This window comes from Tenrec ecaudatus, chromosome 2 (genome assembly GCF_050624435.1).
Source record: "Tenrec ecaudatus isolate mTenEca1 chromosome 2, mTenEca1.hap1, whole genome shotgun sequence".
Lineage (NCBI taxonomy): Eukaryota > Metazoa > Chordata > Mammalia > Afrosoricida > Tenrecidae > Tenrec > Tenrec ecaudatus.
In genome coordinates, this window is record NC_134531.1 from 287,340,285 (window position 1) to 287,357,508 (window position 17,224).

Sequence of the window (17,224 nt, forward strand, 5' to 3'; positions counted from 1 at the left end):
GGTCTTAGAAACCGAGACACTGCTCCTCTGTCCACCTCCAGGCGGGTCCGCCCACGTGCAGATACACCCACATATGAGTACCAGTCATGAAGACTGTTACCGGTGCTACGCCATGCTTCAAGACAAAATTTCATCAATTTGTCATTAGAAATAAATATTTCACAATATATAATTACATATTGTTTTGTGATGAATCACTATGCTTTAATTATGTTCAACTTGTAACAATGAAAATATATCCTGCATATCAGATATTTATATTATGAATCATAACAGTAGCAAAATGACAGTTATGAAGTAGCAACAAAAATAATCTTATAGTTGGGGGTGGTCACCATAACATGAGGAACTGTATTAAAGGGTCGCGGCATGAGGAAGGTTGAGAACCACTGCTCTAGGGCATAGGTTCCCAAACGGAATTTGACTAACACCTCGTTTCGGGGGGGTGGGGGGTGGAATGACTGAACATTGCCCTGGCAATGAAAAGCTTTTGTGCTATAGGCGACAATCCAGACAGTGGGTTTCTGAGACACTGTTTATGGGAGTAGAAAGCCCAGTCTTTCTCCCATGGAGATGCTGGTGGTTTCAAACTGCCGACCACGCAGAGTGTAGCCCAACACACACCCCCTAGAGCACCGGGCCCCTAGATAAAGTAGAGCTAGCTGCTCAAGCAGCCATGCTGGATCTCTGTGTTGCTTCCCAGGGGGCAGTGCTGCACCGCTCTCTAGCACACCCGGGCCCTCAGTCCAGGGCAGGGCATGTGATGACACTGTACAGCAGTTACAAGTGTGCACCCCGGAGCCAGACCACCTGTGCTCAGCTATGCCATGTAGTGCCCGTGTGGCCTTGGGTGGGTTTCCCACTTGCTCAGGCCTCTGGCTCCTCAGCAATAAAGTGGAGGTTAAAATACTAGGGGGTTTCAAAAAGTTCTTGGAAAAACAGAATTAAAACATCACGTCGTTTTCCCACAAACTTTGAAAGCTCCGCGTACTACCTGCTACATCAGGTTTCTCTTTTGTGTAAATGAAGCGACTCACACAAAGTAGTTAAGAATGGTGTTTGACACGTGGTAAAACTTTACAAAGATCTTTGCTCTGGTTATTATTAGTCTGGTAAACATACATGAGTAATTCGTCAGGAACTTGGGAATTTGGTCTGCGAACTTCCTGGAGAGCCCTTCCTGGATTCTTGATGTCATCCTCTGGGGCCTATTTTCTATTAACACAAATCAGCGGGTCCACCATCATTGTTCAGTCAGGCAGAGAGTTTGTTTTATGCAAGTGAAAAAAGATGGAAACTGCATCGTAATGCGATGTTTTAGGTTAAAACTGGATGGATGATGTAAGGAGAAAAAACTCCCACAGAAACTAGTACAACTTGTATGACCGAAGGTCTCCAGAGCCTGTAGGCACTACTGAAGTGGATACATTTAAGGTTGATTGTGTGTAGAGATAGGAACAGAGGAAATAAGTAGTATAAAAAGGGTGTAATCGCCTGGACTGAGCTCAGACAGGGTGAGGAGACCGAGGGAGGCAGGTAGAGACACTAGTTGAACTCAAACTTCATCCTGAGGCGTTTTCTGTCCAAAGACCAAGGAAAAAGAACCTGTGGAGGTAGGCACCCCTCCTGTCTGCCGGCCCTAACCTTGGGGAGTCTTTCTCTCTCTCCCCTCCCCTTCTTCTCCCCTTTTCCCCCCTCCCAACTCCCCCGCTCTCCCTCTGGTTCTCACTTGTTTTTGTTTGAGAGGAATTTGTTAGTCACTAGGGACTCCAAACCATTTGAATTTTCCTTTTTCTCCTCTCTTTTAAAGCCGCTCAGGGATAAAGAGTCTGGAGGGGTCTTTTTGTGTTTAAAAGTCGTTTTATTGGCGGCTCTTTCAGCTCTCATAACATTCCATACATCAATTGTATCAAGTATATGTGTACATATGTTGCCATCATCATTTCCGAACTTGAGTCCTTGGTATAAGCGCCTCCTTTTCTACCCTCCCACCCTCATAAATCCTTAATCAATTATATATTATTGTTTCTTATCTTACGCTGTCCCGTTTTCTCCCTTCGCCCACATTTCTGTTATTCATCCCCTGGGGGAGCGCTATCTATCCAAACTTGTCATGGGTTCCCCCTTTTCTCCCCCTTCCCCCTCCCCAGTCATCCCCCTCCCCGCATGATATGGTTACTCCCATGACTGTTCCTGAGGGGGTTTATGCTTCCTGAATTCCAGGTGTAGAGAACTCTTTTCCGTACCAATGTGTGTTCTCTGGTGTAGCCTGATTTGTAAGGTAATTTGTTTTGGTTTTGAAAGAAACATTTATATATATATATAAATAAAGAAACATTTATATATATGTATATCTATATCCCATCACAAGAAATGAAATCAACAATAACATCCTGTTAAACCTTCCTCCCCTACTACATCCCTCTCCTCTCCCTGTTCCCACCCAATCCCTGGCCTCGTACTTATCAAAGTCTTGTGTATTGGTGCACAAGCCACATTTTTTTTCCTTATAACAATGGTATTTTAATTATTTTTCTTTGTCAGATTGACTGAGTTTGGTAAGCATATTGTCCTTAGGTTGGTCTATGTCTTGTGGTGTTTGAGTTATCATTTTTTAAATTGGTGCATAAAAATCTATAGTATGAATATATCAGCTTGGTTTTCAATTCTTCATTTGTTGGGGCTTGGGGTTATTTCCATGTTTTAGCTATTGTGGAAATTTCTGCAATAAACATAGGTGGCTATATGTCTAGTAGAAACAAAGTATCAAAATGTGTATTTGCATGTGTTTAAGGACGTGCCATACTGATTTCCATAGTGGTTGTACAATTCAGCAGCCCCGTCAGCAATGTGAAAGCATTCCTATCCCTCCACATCCTCTCCAGCATTTGTTATTTTGTTTTATTAAATTTTGAAAACTTGTTAATGTGTGGTGATATCTCAGTATTGTTTTAATTTCTATTTATCTTCTTGAGAATGGCCTCAAGCATCTCCTCATATGGTTGTTGGCTGCCTGTAGGTTGTCTCCGGAAAATTGTGTATTCATGTCTGGTGCCCATTTTCTGATTGGATTGTTTGTATTTTTCTTCTTAAGATATTATACTTTTCTGTAGATTTTGGCGATGTACCCCGAATGTTTTTCTCTGTTTGTGAGTTCTCTGCTGACTCTTTTCATGAAATCTTTTGATGTGCATAAATGTCATAATCTTAGTGGGTCCCAGTTCTTTGTCTGCTATAGTGTGGATATTTTTTATTATGTTCAATTGTGTGTTTATGCCTTGGATTAGGGTCCTTAAGCTTGTCCCTATTTTTTTCATTTATGGTCTTAACTGTGTGATTGATATTTAGGCCTTTCATCCATCTTGAATTTGTGTTTTGTACATAGTGTGAGGTATGGGCCCGTTCCATTCTTTTGCAGGTGAAGATCCAATTTTTCCAGGACCATTTGTTTAAAAGGCTATCTCTTGCCCACTTAATGTGTTTTGATTCATTATGAAAAATTAGGTATCTATAGGAACTTGGTTACATTTCTAGGTTTTCAATTCTAATCCATTGGTCTTCGTAACTGTTGTACTAGTACCAGTCTGTTTTGATTACCATGGCTATATATGGGTTTTAAGATCTGGGAGCGAAAGCCTCCTACTTTGTTTTTATTTTATTTATTTATTTTTAAATTTTATTAGGGGCTCATACAACTCTTATCACAATCCATACATATACATATACATACATCAATTGTATAAAGCACATCCGTACATTCTTTGCCCTAATTGTTTTTATTTTTTAACAGTGTTTTATTTATCCTAAGTTTCTTTCCTTTCCATCTAAGGTCGGTAATGAGTGTTTACATTGCGTTTCACAAAGCAAAGGGATGTGGGTCACAGGCCACTAGGAAAGGTGAGGTAGTCAAGAAAGAAGGACAGCTTCATGCTGTAGCCACCGAGTTTCTTTTCATGTGTTATCTAAATGTCGCCGACATGCTTTTGCTGCCTGCACAACCTGAGGGAAAGAAGTAGCAAGTAGTCAGACCACCATCCACGGCTTCCCCGTGGCTGTTTGTGGCCCTCACAGTACTTACTGGTGGCTATTTGATTTTCCTCACTAACAGCGAGAGTGCGGTTATTGCCGAGGGAGATCATACCAGGGCGAGTCCAAAAATCAGTGCTACAAAAACCATAGGAATCTTTATCAAACAAGAGTATCAACATGCGAAGCTTTTGTTTTCTCCACATAGGCTCTGTTCTTGATCATTTTATTGCGGGAGGGCTCTTACAATTCTTATTACAATCCACACATCTATTTTATCAGGCATATTTGTACGTATGCTGCCACAGTTCTTGTCTAGATAATTACTTTCTATTGACCCCTTGGTATCAGCTCTTCCCCCTCCCCCTTCCAACCTCCCACCCCCGTGATAGATTATAAATCATCATTATTTTCGTGTCTCACACCGACCACTGTCTCCTTTCCCCCATGGTTTCTGTTGTTCTTCCCCCCTGGAGGGGTGTGTGGTTGTGTGCCGCTCATTATGATCGGTCCCCCTTCTCTCCCCGCCCCCACCCCTGGTCCATAAACTTTGGATGCTCTTTCCCTCTCTCTAACCCTTTCCCCAAATTGTACACATCTCTTTACACCACTTCAGAAGCACAACTTTTTGAGCCTTTCCCTCACCAGTGCAAGTTTACCATGTTTGTAAAGTTCTTTCTCATAAAGCCCCTGTGATGGTTCTGTGTCCTACTAGACACCTCTCCCAAGAAACACCCAACATGACCTTCTGAGCCAACCTCTCCTCTGAATGTAACTGGTCTAGCAGATCCCCTCAGAAGCCAGGGGTTGGATCAGAACTGGTCTTGAAGGCACCGTACTGACCGAGACTAAGACAAGGATGTGAGCGAGCGAGCGTGCCCGCACTGCTCGCGATGACATGCTTAATCCCATGTTATTCTGAGTGGACCTCTGCAATAGGAACCGGAACCCTAGTAGCAGTCCTTTTGTGCTGACCCTCACGTAGCCTGTCCCGGCTTACTCCTGCTGCTCTGGCCTACGTGTCTGCAGTGCTCCTTCTCCGACTCCCCAGTGCCTGGCTGGAATGATAAACATGGTCACTCAATGTTCCCCATTCGCCCGGGGCAGGAATGCCATCTCGGACTTCTTTTGGCTTTGTGTGTGTTGTGTTTGCGGTGTTTTGTTTTGGGTGGGGAGGGTGGTTGCTGGTTGGGCTTTTCAGCATTCTTTCTTCTTCAGCCTAAGAAAAATCAGAAAACCACTCGTAACACGCATAGCCACCTTAGAAACTGCTCAGCCAGGTGAGCATTTGGGGCCAGAGAGGATAGATTCAGAAAGCAGGGCGGGCGAGTGTGCCTGTGACAAGCACATTGCAGAACCACCACCCCCCATCCCAACCCCTCTCCAGCTGGAAACATGGCCGCAACTCTGTGCTGGACATCTTCGTCTGACATCAGCGCTCGCTCCGGGTTCGCATGCACGGTACAGCTTTCTGTGCCGCGCCGTAGGACAGGCGCCCTGGTGGCCGCTAACCCGAGGTCCTGCCGTGTGAAAGCGCGCAGCCACTGCACAGGAGAAAGCTGGGCGTCTCTGCTCCTGCAGAGACGCACAGCCTCGGAACCCATGGGGCCAGCCCTCCTCTGTCCTCCACGGTTGCTCTGAGTCACTGCTGACTTGAAGCAGTGCGTTGGAGTGTACATGACTTCAGAGGAAGGGAATTTGTTGTTGTTGCTGTCTGCGCAGAAGATAAGGAGCGTCAGTATGTTGGGTGGAAATGGAAGCTTTCCTACAAGTCCTGTGTTGAGGTAGAATAAGAACAAATCTGCATTGGCCTGCCAGTTCTCTGCTGAAACTGTAGACGCTTCTACTTCAACTGACCCACCCCCCACCCCCAGCTGGAACTGCAGGGGAAGATAAATATGGATTCAATATGGCCCAATAGTTGTTACATGGAGGCCAGAAAAAACCAAAACCAAAAAAACCAAACAGGTGTTGTTTCCCCAGGCCATGTCTCTGCTGCTGGATCCCTGCCCATCTCCCCTCCAGGCCCCGCTTGGCTCTGCACAGTGCAGTCTGGTAGTCTCAAGCCCTCCGTACCAGGAAGGCAGCCGGCCAGCCCTGACCCGCCCCCTGTTTTGTCTGTCTTGTCGTGCTACAGGTGACATCAGTTGCAAGGGGATGACCGAGCGCATTCACAGCATCAACCTTCACAACTTCAGCAATTCCGTGCTCGAGACCCTCAACGAGCAGCGCAACCGTGGCCACTTCTGTGACGTGACGGTGCGCATCCACGGAAGCATGCTGCGTGCCCACCGCTGCGTGCTGGCCGCTGGCAGCCCCTTCTTCCAGGACAAGCTGCTGCTGGGCTACAGCGACATCGAGATCCCGTCGGTGGTGTCCGTGCAGTCCGTGCAAAAGCTCATCGACTTCATGTACAGCGGCGTGCTCCGCGTCTCACAGTCGGAAGCCCTGCAGATCCTCACGGCCGCCAGCATCCTACAGATCAAAACCGTCATCGACGAGTGCACGCGCATCGTGTCCCAGAATGTGGGCGACGTGTGCGCGGGGATCCAGGACTCGGGCCAGGACACACCGCGAGGCACGCCCGAGTCCGGCACCTCGGGCCAGAGCAGCGACACCGAGTCGGGCTACCTGCAGAACCACTCGCAGCACAGCGTGGACAGGATCTACTCGGCGCTGTACGCGTGCTCCATGCAGAATGGCAGCGGCGAGCGCTCCTTCTACAGCGGGGCCGTGGTCAGCCACCACGAAACTGCGCTCGGCCTGCCCCGCGACCACCACATGGAAGACCCCAGCTGGATCACGCGCATCCACGAGCGCTCCCAGCAGATGGAGCGCTACCTGTCCACCACCCCCGAGACCACGCACTGCCGCAAGCAGCCCCGGCCCGTGCGCATCCAGACCCTGGTGGGCAACATCCACATCAAGCAGGAGATGGAGGACGACTATGACTACTACGGGCAGCAGCGGGTGCAGATCCTGGAGCGCAACGAGTCTGAGGAGTGCACGGAAGACACCGACCAGGCCGAGGGCACCGAGAGCGAGCCCAAGGGGGAGAGCTTCGACTCGGGCGTCAGCTCTTCCATAGGCACCGAGCCCGACTCGGTGGAGCAGCAGTTCGGGGCCGGCGCATCCCGGGACGGCCAGGCGGAGCCGGCCCAACCCGAGCAGGCCGCCGAAGCCCCCGCCGAGGGTGGCCCGCCACCGCACCAGCCCGAGACAGGTGCCTCCACCCCAGAGAGAAGCACCGAGGTGGAGATGGACAACACGGTCATCACGGTCAGCACCAGCTCCGACAAGAGTGTCCTGCAGCAGCCGTCGGTCAGCACATCCATCGGGCAGCCATTGCCAAGTACCCAGCTCTACTTACGCCAGACAGAAACCCTCACCAGCAACCTGAGGATGCCTCTGACCTTGACCAGCAACACACAGGTCATTGGCACAGCCGGTAACACCTACCTGCCGGCCCTCTTCACTACCCAGCCCGCGGGCAGCGGCCCCAAGCCTTTTCTCTTCAGCCTGCCGCAGCCCCTGACAGGCCAGCAGACCCAGTTTGTGACAGTGTCCCAGCCAGGCCTGTCCACCTTTACTGCACAGCTGCCAGCGCCACAGCCCCTGGCCCCATCCGCAGGCCACAGCACAGCCAGCGGGCAGGGCGAAAAAAAGCCTTACGAGTGCACTCTCTGCAACAAGACCTTCACGGCCAAGCAGAACTATGTCAAGCACATGTTCGTCCACACAGGTGAGAAAAAGGCTCTCGGGAGGCCTGGCCCAGGGGGGTGTGCGGCAGCTGGGGGGAGGGAGAGACAGGAGGGTAGGTGGGAGGGCAGGTGTAGAGTGTCACCTCTCAGATTTTAAGGAGGGTCCATTATAGACCATCTTCTGGAACACCCTCCCTGACTGCCCCCTCTGGCCATATCCCTCCCTCTTTCTGGAATAAAATATCCTCCTGCCCAAAGACAAAATCACAGTAACTTATCATGGAAATGGGCCGAATATGCAGATACAACAGCCTTTATAGGCACTGTAGTTTCTTCCTAGCTGTTTAGAATCAGAAGAGCCCTTGGAGGCCATGTGTTTCCATGAACCTTGGCTTTAGAGACCAAAACTGCACAGGCAAACCAGGAATGAGAGTGGTCGTCTGTAGTTAAGTTCTGTCTAAGCTCTCAGCCTGAAGGGGCCGCACAAAAAGCAGGTGTAAACTTCAGCTGCATTCGTGGTCCCGGAACTAACGAGTGAGTGATGGACTTAGTCTGTTCTCTATTGGCCATTGTCTGTTTCTCACAGCTAGTGACAACTGGCTGTTCTAGAAGCTACCTCAGAAAAGAACTGTTGCCTAACTGGGACACAATCAGAAGGCAGGTTATAATGGGCGAGTGACATAAAGCCATGGTGGAAATTCCTAGGAATGGTCAGCTTGCAGAAGACTCAGCATATCCCATAAGTCATGTTCCAGTATTTTCTTATTAACGGCAGCACACTGTAGTGATTAGGAGCTTGAGCTCAGGAGCCAGACTGACTAGGCGTAATAAATTCAGGCTTAGCAACTGCCCAAGTTATCATCTTGGGACAGTTACTGGAACTTTCTCTACTTGTGCACTTGTCTACAAGGTGAGAACAGTAGTTCCGTACAGAGATGATTCAAGGGTTAAAGGAATTTACATGTGAAGTTTTTAGGAGTGTTCTATAGGTGGCAGTTAGTATTGTTTAAATAGTTGGGAAGACGAAACATTAAGCTTATTTGGTTTGACTCAAAAAGCTAGAGCTGGACCAATGATTGGAAGCCATCAGGAGATTAAACTTCAATAAAAGCTAGAGCTTGTTATTGGGGCTGGATTGCCTTGAAAGGGAGTGCATTCTTGTGCCAGCAGTGTTTGGGGAGAGACTGGATGGTTGTTTGGTAGGAATGTTGCAGAAGGGATTCGTTCATGGGGAGTGTTGCCGAGCAAGACCCTGATTCTCACTCTCGAGCCAAGATCTCCTGACCTGCCAGTCAGTGCTCTTTCCCAGCAATGTAGCGGGGCAGCCAAGGGGTGACAATGCCACTGGTGTGGTTCTTTACCAGTAACCACCTATGTGATTTGGTTCCACCTTGCTTTTTTGGTCCTCTAAATACCCACCTCCAGTGATGCTCAGGAGATTTGTAATTTCTGTCGTGAGCGTCACTCTTTTGGCTAGCATCTGCTTCCAGACACTGCCTGTTCAGTGGCCATTACATCGACCCATGACACAGGAAAGCAAATCGGTCTCTCGAAGCAACCTGTGTCAGGTCAGGAATCAGGTCAGTTTAAATTGAGAACCAGAGCGTGAAAGAGGATAGCTGACAAGGTGCCCAGCATGGAAGTGGAAAACCAAACCAGGACATGGCTTAAAGATGAGCCTCGCCTTCCTCGCAGTTCTGCTGAAGTCAGAGCGTTATGGAAATCAGTGTGTATGTCTTCCTGTGAGTCACTTGGTTTTAAAGAGGATCATTTCACACCTCCAAATGAACACAGGGAATCACTATGGAGCTTAGAAAGAAAGTCAGGTTATAGTGAGTTTATTGTTGGTGAATGTATGCACTCCTAACTGGAACTCAGCCAGGGGACCTTGCCATGTGGTGCAGATATCACCATTGTTGAGTGATTTAATAAAATATTCCTATTTTTAAATTGTGTGGAAATTCATGGTTGTCAGAGTGCCCTCACATATATTATGGCCTTTCATCCTCTGAGTGGTTAGTTGTCTTACAAACTCTCAGATTCAGGTTTAGAGAGAAAAATAGATCATTTGTGGAAGTGTCTCCATTGCCAAGGTTTGCGTTGCTGGTCCTGGGTTGATAAATGCATCTGACCAGTGGCGGGGATCAAATCATTTAACAACCAGTTTTCGGCCCTAATGATCATTTTAAGTATACAAAAAAGAGATATACCAAAAAGCAGTTTATTATTTCACACAGTTAACACTTAAATAAGAACAATAAAAGAGGTACACAAAACTAGATTAAGTTTTAAAATATGAATGAAAAATGTTAAATAAATAATACCTGACCAAAAAAAACTCCACAATAAAGCTGTTGTATAAGGTATTTTCCTATTTCTTCTTGATTGACAATCCTCATTGGCAATGATCTCTGCTTTTATCCGAGTGTCACCGGCTGCATGATTTGTCCGTAACCATATTTTCGCTGCAGAAGTAGAATCCTTTAGAGGTAGGCCGGTTAAACGAGTCATTGTGTTTGATGCATTAGAAACAGGCCACTTCTCTTCTCAGAACATCCTGTGTTCATTTTGAAAAGCTCCTTCCCGTTTCTGCTGAACCTACAGGAATTGTTGAGCCAAAATTCTTCAGGAATGGCATAATTCACTCATAATACCTCAGAATTCCAAGCATAACACAAAGCTGACACAGATGACAGCGTGTCACTCTTTGGTGGTTTGACACTTTTCCCCTTTATGTTGTGTGTTTGTTTACTGAAGTAACAAACACGAGGGAATACAGATATAGTATTCCATCAAAAGTAAATAAATATTTCAAGCATAGTTCCGTCTAATTTTTTATACCTATAGATTGAATGAACATGACTACAGATACTTAGAATACTGTTGTGCTTATGAACATTAAAAAAGAACAAAGAATGAAAATTTGTATTTTCCACATTGGGCAGCTCCCCAGCCCCTCCCTTAGAGAGGACCCTGATTACAAGTGCCATTTCCACGACTGGTTCACCGAACTCCACGAAAAACTAGGTATCAGTTCTACCGAACCGATACAAACTGGCCGAATCCCACCACTACCTCTGACTCTCCCTCTATGTGTGTCCCTCCTGATGGAGAGAGGCTATCAGATGCATGCACCCTATAAGATTATGCACCAAAATAAGCCTCTGAACTTACAACATAAAATTTTCAGGGTACTATAAAAAATTGTCTGTTTCATCTACAGAATATTTCTCCAACACAGTATTCTGTGGTTAACCCAGACCACTGGATTTGCCCAGGAGAAAATCAGCCATGGCTTGGACATTTAGATCTCATAGACACAAAAGCTAGGAGTACATTTAGATCTCATTGACCCAAAAGTTAGGAGTAAAGGCATTTTGAGAATGTGAGTGTGCTCCAAGTATGCTTTACTCTCTAATAAACTATGGTCTCTGCGTGTATACTGTGGCCACATCGGGGAACAACTAATAATCTACATATATCACTCAGTCACCTCCTTTAAGAGAAGTGACCCTCTTCACTCCCCCCTTAATTATCTGGCAGTGGAAAGTTGGAGGAGTCACCTGTCTGTTGAGACTTTTGTGACACTGAGAGGGTCCATAAAGTTTAAAAGCCATTGGTCAAGATCATGAAAGGCAAGACCATCTGAAGCTATGGAATTAAGTCAGGGACTGGATCCACTGTGGCCCATTTCTCCTAACAACGTATCTTTCAGTTGCTTAGGAAAAGTTTTCTTCTTAAAGTGGGATTTCACTTTTCCAGGAGCCCTTAACGCTTAGGATGTTTGTTAGGACATGTTTGAAAGGAAAAGAATGAGATAACAGATACCATCCTGTCAAGCAGAAAAGCTGGGCTCCTCCGTTTCCCTCCCAGGAGGAAGAAATACCACAGGATAGGAACGGGAATGGAGCTATGGAGAATGTAAGACTCACTTTGCCTTGGTGTCAAAGTGGATCAGGAAGGCTACCGGTACAGAAAATAGACAACCCTGAACAGTGGTTTTCAAACGTATTGTCCGGACGAATCGCTTGCAAATTATGCAAAGTAATGGGCCTGGGCCTCACCCTAGGGCTCCTGAATCAGAGTGCCAAGGGTCAGCCATGAACCGATGTGGAACTGATTCTGGTCTCTCACCTAAGAGAGAGTGAGCCAAGTCTTACAAGCTGCCTAGAGACTGCGGTGACTAGATGTCTTACTGTGCATAATGTAAGCATCCACCTGATCACAGCATGAACAGTCACACGCATGCATACACACTCACATGCTCTCATGCACATAGATATGTAGATACCTGATGCGTCAATGTACCCAGCATCATACCCAGCTTGTAATAGACATTCAGTAAATGCCCGATGACTGAAATCGAATCCTCCTCAGATGATGTTTGATCACTTCCAGAAGGATGAGTGGTTCATTTCCATAGAGGTGCTTATTTTATGATGGAGCCCCTCAGAAGTAGTGTAAAATATAAATTTTGCAAGGTAACATCTGCTGGGGATGTGAACATCGTCCGCTCATAAAGTTGTGCTCAAATAATGTGCGTGCGTGCGCTGAGGTTGTCACAGCCCTATTTGACACGAGGAGGTTGTGGTTGTCACTGAAAGCCCAGCTATTTTGTGAATGCCGTGTGTGCCCCACAGGCAGTCCCTCCAAGTGGGCACCGTGCTAACACCCCAGGAATTGGGAAGAAGGGCTATCAGGCAATCATACCAGCATAGCTCAGGGGCTCCCCTGTGACCAGACTTCTCTGGATGGAGAGCTGATTCTGCAGGCAGCGAAAGCGGCACCAGGCGTTTGTCTGTGAACACTTCTTTTGATGGGAGCGAGCCTCTCACACACAGGTTCTGGTCTAGTCTTGGCTCCTCTTCAGAGGACCTGCACTTTTGAGAAGTCTTTCTGTCTACTTGCCAGTGGCCACCGCTTCCTTCCTTGCTTGCTCGCTCGCCTGCTGTCTGAGCAAGCCCTCAGCCTTGCCTTTTCTGAGCCCTCGCCCCACCTGTCAAAGCTCTCCATAGAGGGCGAGGGTATGTGCTACCAAAAATGATTGGGAGGTTGAGAAATGAAGCAAAGGATACTGAAAAGTATTCGGAGGAGCCTCGTAAGAATGAGAAAGAATACAACGTATAAACAGGCTCTTGCTGAATCTCCACTACCTGTTTAGAACCCAGTGGGGTGGCTCAGTCCAGGCGGATGGCTTTGGCTTCAACCTCATGAACTTTGGGCTGACCCCTCTGCATCTATGAACCTAACCAGTTTCTTTCTTCCTCTTTCCTTTGGGTCCCTTGCCAACCATGGCAGAGTAGCAGTTCCCAGACTGTAACAAGTGGTTTGAACGTGCTTGTTTTGAGAACAGGCATCCCCCCCAAAATGGAGGAATGTATGTATGCTCATCGCCACCACCGTCCTTTGCAAGAGAAGGTTGTCTCCCCCTTCCCCGCCTCCTCTTCATTTCTGCTTACTCCTCTTCGTTTTCTGTTTACTCTGCCTCCTCGCATGCTCCATGGCCGCTCGCCAGGAAACCCTCTGCTCACGGTGAGTGAGGACATCTTATTGCGATGTCACTTCTCACCGTTGACGTGTGTGCCATCAAGTTGGTCTGGGCTCTTGTTAACCGTGTGGGACAGAGTCCTCTTCATTTCTGCTTACTCCTCTTCGTTTTCTGTTTACTCTGCCTCCTCGCATGCTCCATGGCCGCTCGCCAGGAAACCCTCTGCTCACGGTGAGTGAGGACATCTTATTGCGATGTCACTTCTCACCGTTGACGTGTGTGCCATCAAGTTGGTCTGGGCTCTTGTTAACCGTGTGGGACAGAGTAGAGTTGCCCCACAGGCTTTCTGAAGTTGGAGCCTTGATGGGGGCACATCACCTCCCCTCGAGCAGTGGGGGTGTCAAAGGGTCAGCCTCGCATTGGGCCACCATGCCAGCAGGCCTCCTCCGCTTCTCACTGACACATGTGACTGAGTGTGGACTCGACTCTAAACTCGCAAATGCTTATCTTTCACAGAGCTCCTTGCTTCACCGACTACCTAAAACAATGTTTTTTTCATCCTGGGTTGACTCAATGACATTTTTCAGATTCATTGATCATCGGTCCTTTATGCTAAAAGGGACGGTTTAATTTGCCTAAAAGTTGAGGGCATACTCTACTGGAAACTGTATGGAAATTTGTCTCTTTCAGGTTCAAAACACCTGGAGCTTTTTCACGTGATAGATGGGGATGCCAAGGCTTAAATAGCTTCAGTAACCTGCCTCAGCCATGCGAGTAAACAGAATTCATATGTAGGCCCAAAATGGATCCTTTTAAAGTAAAGGAGTGTATTGGATCTCTTCCCCTCACCTCACAAGCCAAGCGTCTGCTTTATGATGTACATCTCTCATGAATCAGACTTGCCATTTCCTGGTCACTTGGCACGGCGCCCACTAGCCCTCGTCCTCACTTTTCCTTTCTGCCTTCAGAGAAGCGCAACCAGGTGACACAGCCAGGTCAGGAACGGCGTGGGAAATCCTTTGGGGGCCCGAGGGAACACTTGGGAGTAAGGGTGGGGGAAATCCTTTCTGCTGAGTGGTACTGTTTGAAATCTAGACCCGTAGAAATAAAAACTTTAAGTACTAACTGATCTGAAAATACAGCCCTCTTGCTAAGGCACAATTTTGAAATGCCTACCATCTACCATCACAGCACCTTAATAATTATAGAGAGTACCTTCCTGGAAGGAGCTCCCAAGTGCTTTGCAAACACTTTTCCTTGTTAATTATCATGCCATTTTTACTGTGGCAGGAAAGGGTACAGGAAAATGTGTCCTATTTAAAATGTGGGACTGCTGATGTATCGAGTGATTAAGCGAGTCGCCCTCCACTGATGCCCTGGTTAGGCCAGAAGCAGAGTTTGTCCTCAGGGTTGTATGCTGGGGCCACTGACCTCTGTATCGGCAAAGGTTGCGACAAGTGCGGGGTCCAGCTCTTTCCTTACAGAAAGTGAAACAAATCCCAGGAGATGAAAACACTTACAGATTCGAAAGTCATACGGATATTGAATGACAGAACCAATCCTGCATGCATACAAATAGCAGATAGATGATAGATAGATAGATAGATAGACAGATACATAGATGAGAGATAGATATAGATATCCTATAGAGGAAGAGATGACAACTCTATTGGACAGGGTTCTCTAGAGAGACAAACCAGATTGCTAGTAATTATATATAAATATATTTATAAAGATAGATATATAATTCAAGAAATGAACTGTTAAATTATATACAGATAGATAATACAAGAAATTAACAGTTAAATTATAAAGCAGTGAGACACTAGCAGTCCTTTAAGGCTTGAGAGCCGCCAGTTGCCAGTCCCCTTCTGTAGAGAGAGCTGGGCTATATATATCCAGGCAGCAAACAGCAAGGCAGGTCCCCAACTGTCATCAACTGTCGGTCCCCCAGCTCCAGAGATGAACATTCCAATCGTGTGGGCCTGAAGGGACTTCACCTTACAGTGACACAGTCCACAGGCTAGGCATCCCACAGGTAGTGTACCCCTTTAAACTGAGGCACAGAACAAGCAAGGTGAGGCTCACCGAGCCATTTATCCCTCTGCCCTTCAGTTAATCCTACTTGTGTTTATCGGCCAGGCTGGCACAATAAACTATAGCAGATAGATAGATAGATAGATAGATAGATAGATAGATAGATAGATAGATAGATAGATGAGAGATAGATATCCTCTAGAGGAAGAGATGACAACTGTAAATGATCCACTTACAGTCAGATTAGAAAGGTGTGAAAGCACCTTCATCAATGACTTGGCCTAGAGGGAAAACACATAAAAAGGTGAGAGTTTTAGACAGTAAGAATATCCTAACAAAGACAAATTTTAAACTTTTAAACCAAATACCATCTGGAACTTAAGGCACACACCGATTAAAGGCGACAGGGGGACAGGCCTTAAATGTTGCTTGGCTGACCCACCAGGGTCAGTATGGTGATGGCGAAAACCAGGTGAATCCCACATGTCCTTACAGCTGATAGAAACGTGGCAGCTGAAAGGAACCTACGTGGACTGTCAGAGCGCTCCTAGGGAGCCTCTCATTCCACACGTACTTGCCTCTGTAATCACATGCGCAGCCTGAACTCGGTCGCAGACTGGGAGTATTAGGAATGCGGTTTCCTGAACTGGTTTCATTTTAGTCTAAAAGTGAGCATTTTTCTCTCTTAACTTCTGATCCAGTGGATCCTACTGCCCCATCCGTGAGGAGAGAGGGGAAGGAAATTAGAGGTGAGCTGAGAAGAAAGGGAACCAGAGCAAGCTATGTATGAATAACTAAAAGGGGGGAAATTAGAAAGATCAGTCAAACTGATTCCTGAGTGAACCGATCATTTATTATGATTGTGGGCTTCAAAACATATCCTTCTATGTTTGCAAGCACAAAGAAAAATTTTCTGGATGAGATACAGATTCATAAAACAGATCAGGACTCTCAGTCACTTAGCATTGAGTCTGAGGCTGCCACACAGTAAGTAGTAAGCCCACGATATATGGCGACTGTTTTCGGTGCTTTTATTACCACAATGGGGGAAAATGAAAACCCAGGCATATGTTTAAATCAAAGATAACCGAAATATAAAATATGAATTTCCTACCCTAGCGCAACATTTAAAGTCTGATGTTAAAATACCATCTGGAAAGTTCCAGAGGTTGGGGTCTGTAGGTTGTGACAGGCTTTCTTCTCTGAAGTGAGGCCCTGTATTGAGTAATCAGTATTGGGGGGCGGGGGGGGGGGCAAGCTGAACCAAACTGCAATACCAAAAGAAGTCCTAAAGGAAACATTTAAAATGTCACAGGCCCACTGAAACATGCCCTATCTCCATTGAGTGACTGCCCATTCTTACTTAGCATGCTATTTTGTAAGATGATCTTTTTTTTTTTTCAGCGAAAGTTTACACAGCAAAATAGGTCCCATTCAACAACTTCTGTGCAAGTTGTTCAGTGACATGGATCACATTGATCACCAGGCATGAACATTCCCATTATTTCTACCCTGAAGGTTCCCTTTCCAGTCATTTAGTTCCCTTGCCCTCTTACCTTCTCATCTTTTTGTTGTTGTTACAATAAGTGTTGGCCTTTCGATTCCCTGTAGATGATTTCTAAAACAAGTTTGGTGCTCAAGGGCTTAGTCACTTATTTTGTGAACCAATGTTATCTATTTCCAAGGTGTCCGGAGGGGAGATAGTTTTAGTTCAAAAATTTAAAACTGTCTTTAGTCTCAACTGGTCCAGTAAGTCTGGACTTTTAATGAGTTTGAGGTTCTTCTCATGTTCTATTTGGATCTCATGTTCTATCAACAGTAGGTACTGGTAGTTGAGCACCATCTAGTTCTTCTGGTTCATATAGACCAGTGGTTCTCAACCTTCCTAATGCCGCGACCCTTTCATACAGTTCCCCATGTTGTGGTGACCCCCCCAACCATACAATTATTTTCATTGCCACTTCAAACTGTC

General features: G+C 46.5%; 1 protein-coding gene across 19 annotated transcripts in view; it reads left to right on the top strand.

Moving 5' to 3' along the window:
- ZBTB20 (zinc finger and BTB domain containing 20) overlaps window positions 1-17,224 on the top strand; it is a 968,716-nt gene that overhangs the window by 936,516 nt on the left and 14,976 nt on the right. For all 19 annotated transcript variants that reach the window (XM_075542488.1, XM_075542504.1, XM_075542495.1 and 16 more), the window contains one exon: window positions 6,164-7,768. In XM_075542488.1, coding sequence (XP_075398603.1) covers window positions 6,164-7,768 — 1,605 coding nt within the window. The remainder of the gene's footprint in view (window positions 1-6,163; window positions 7,769-17,224) is intronic.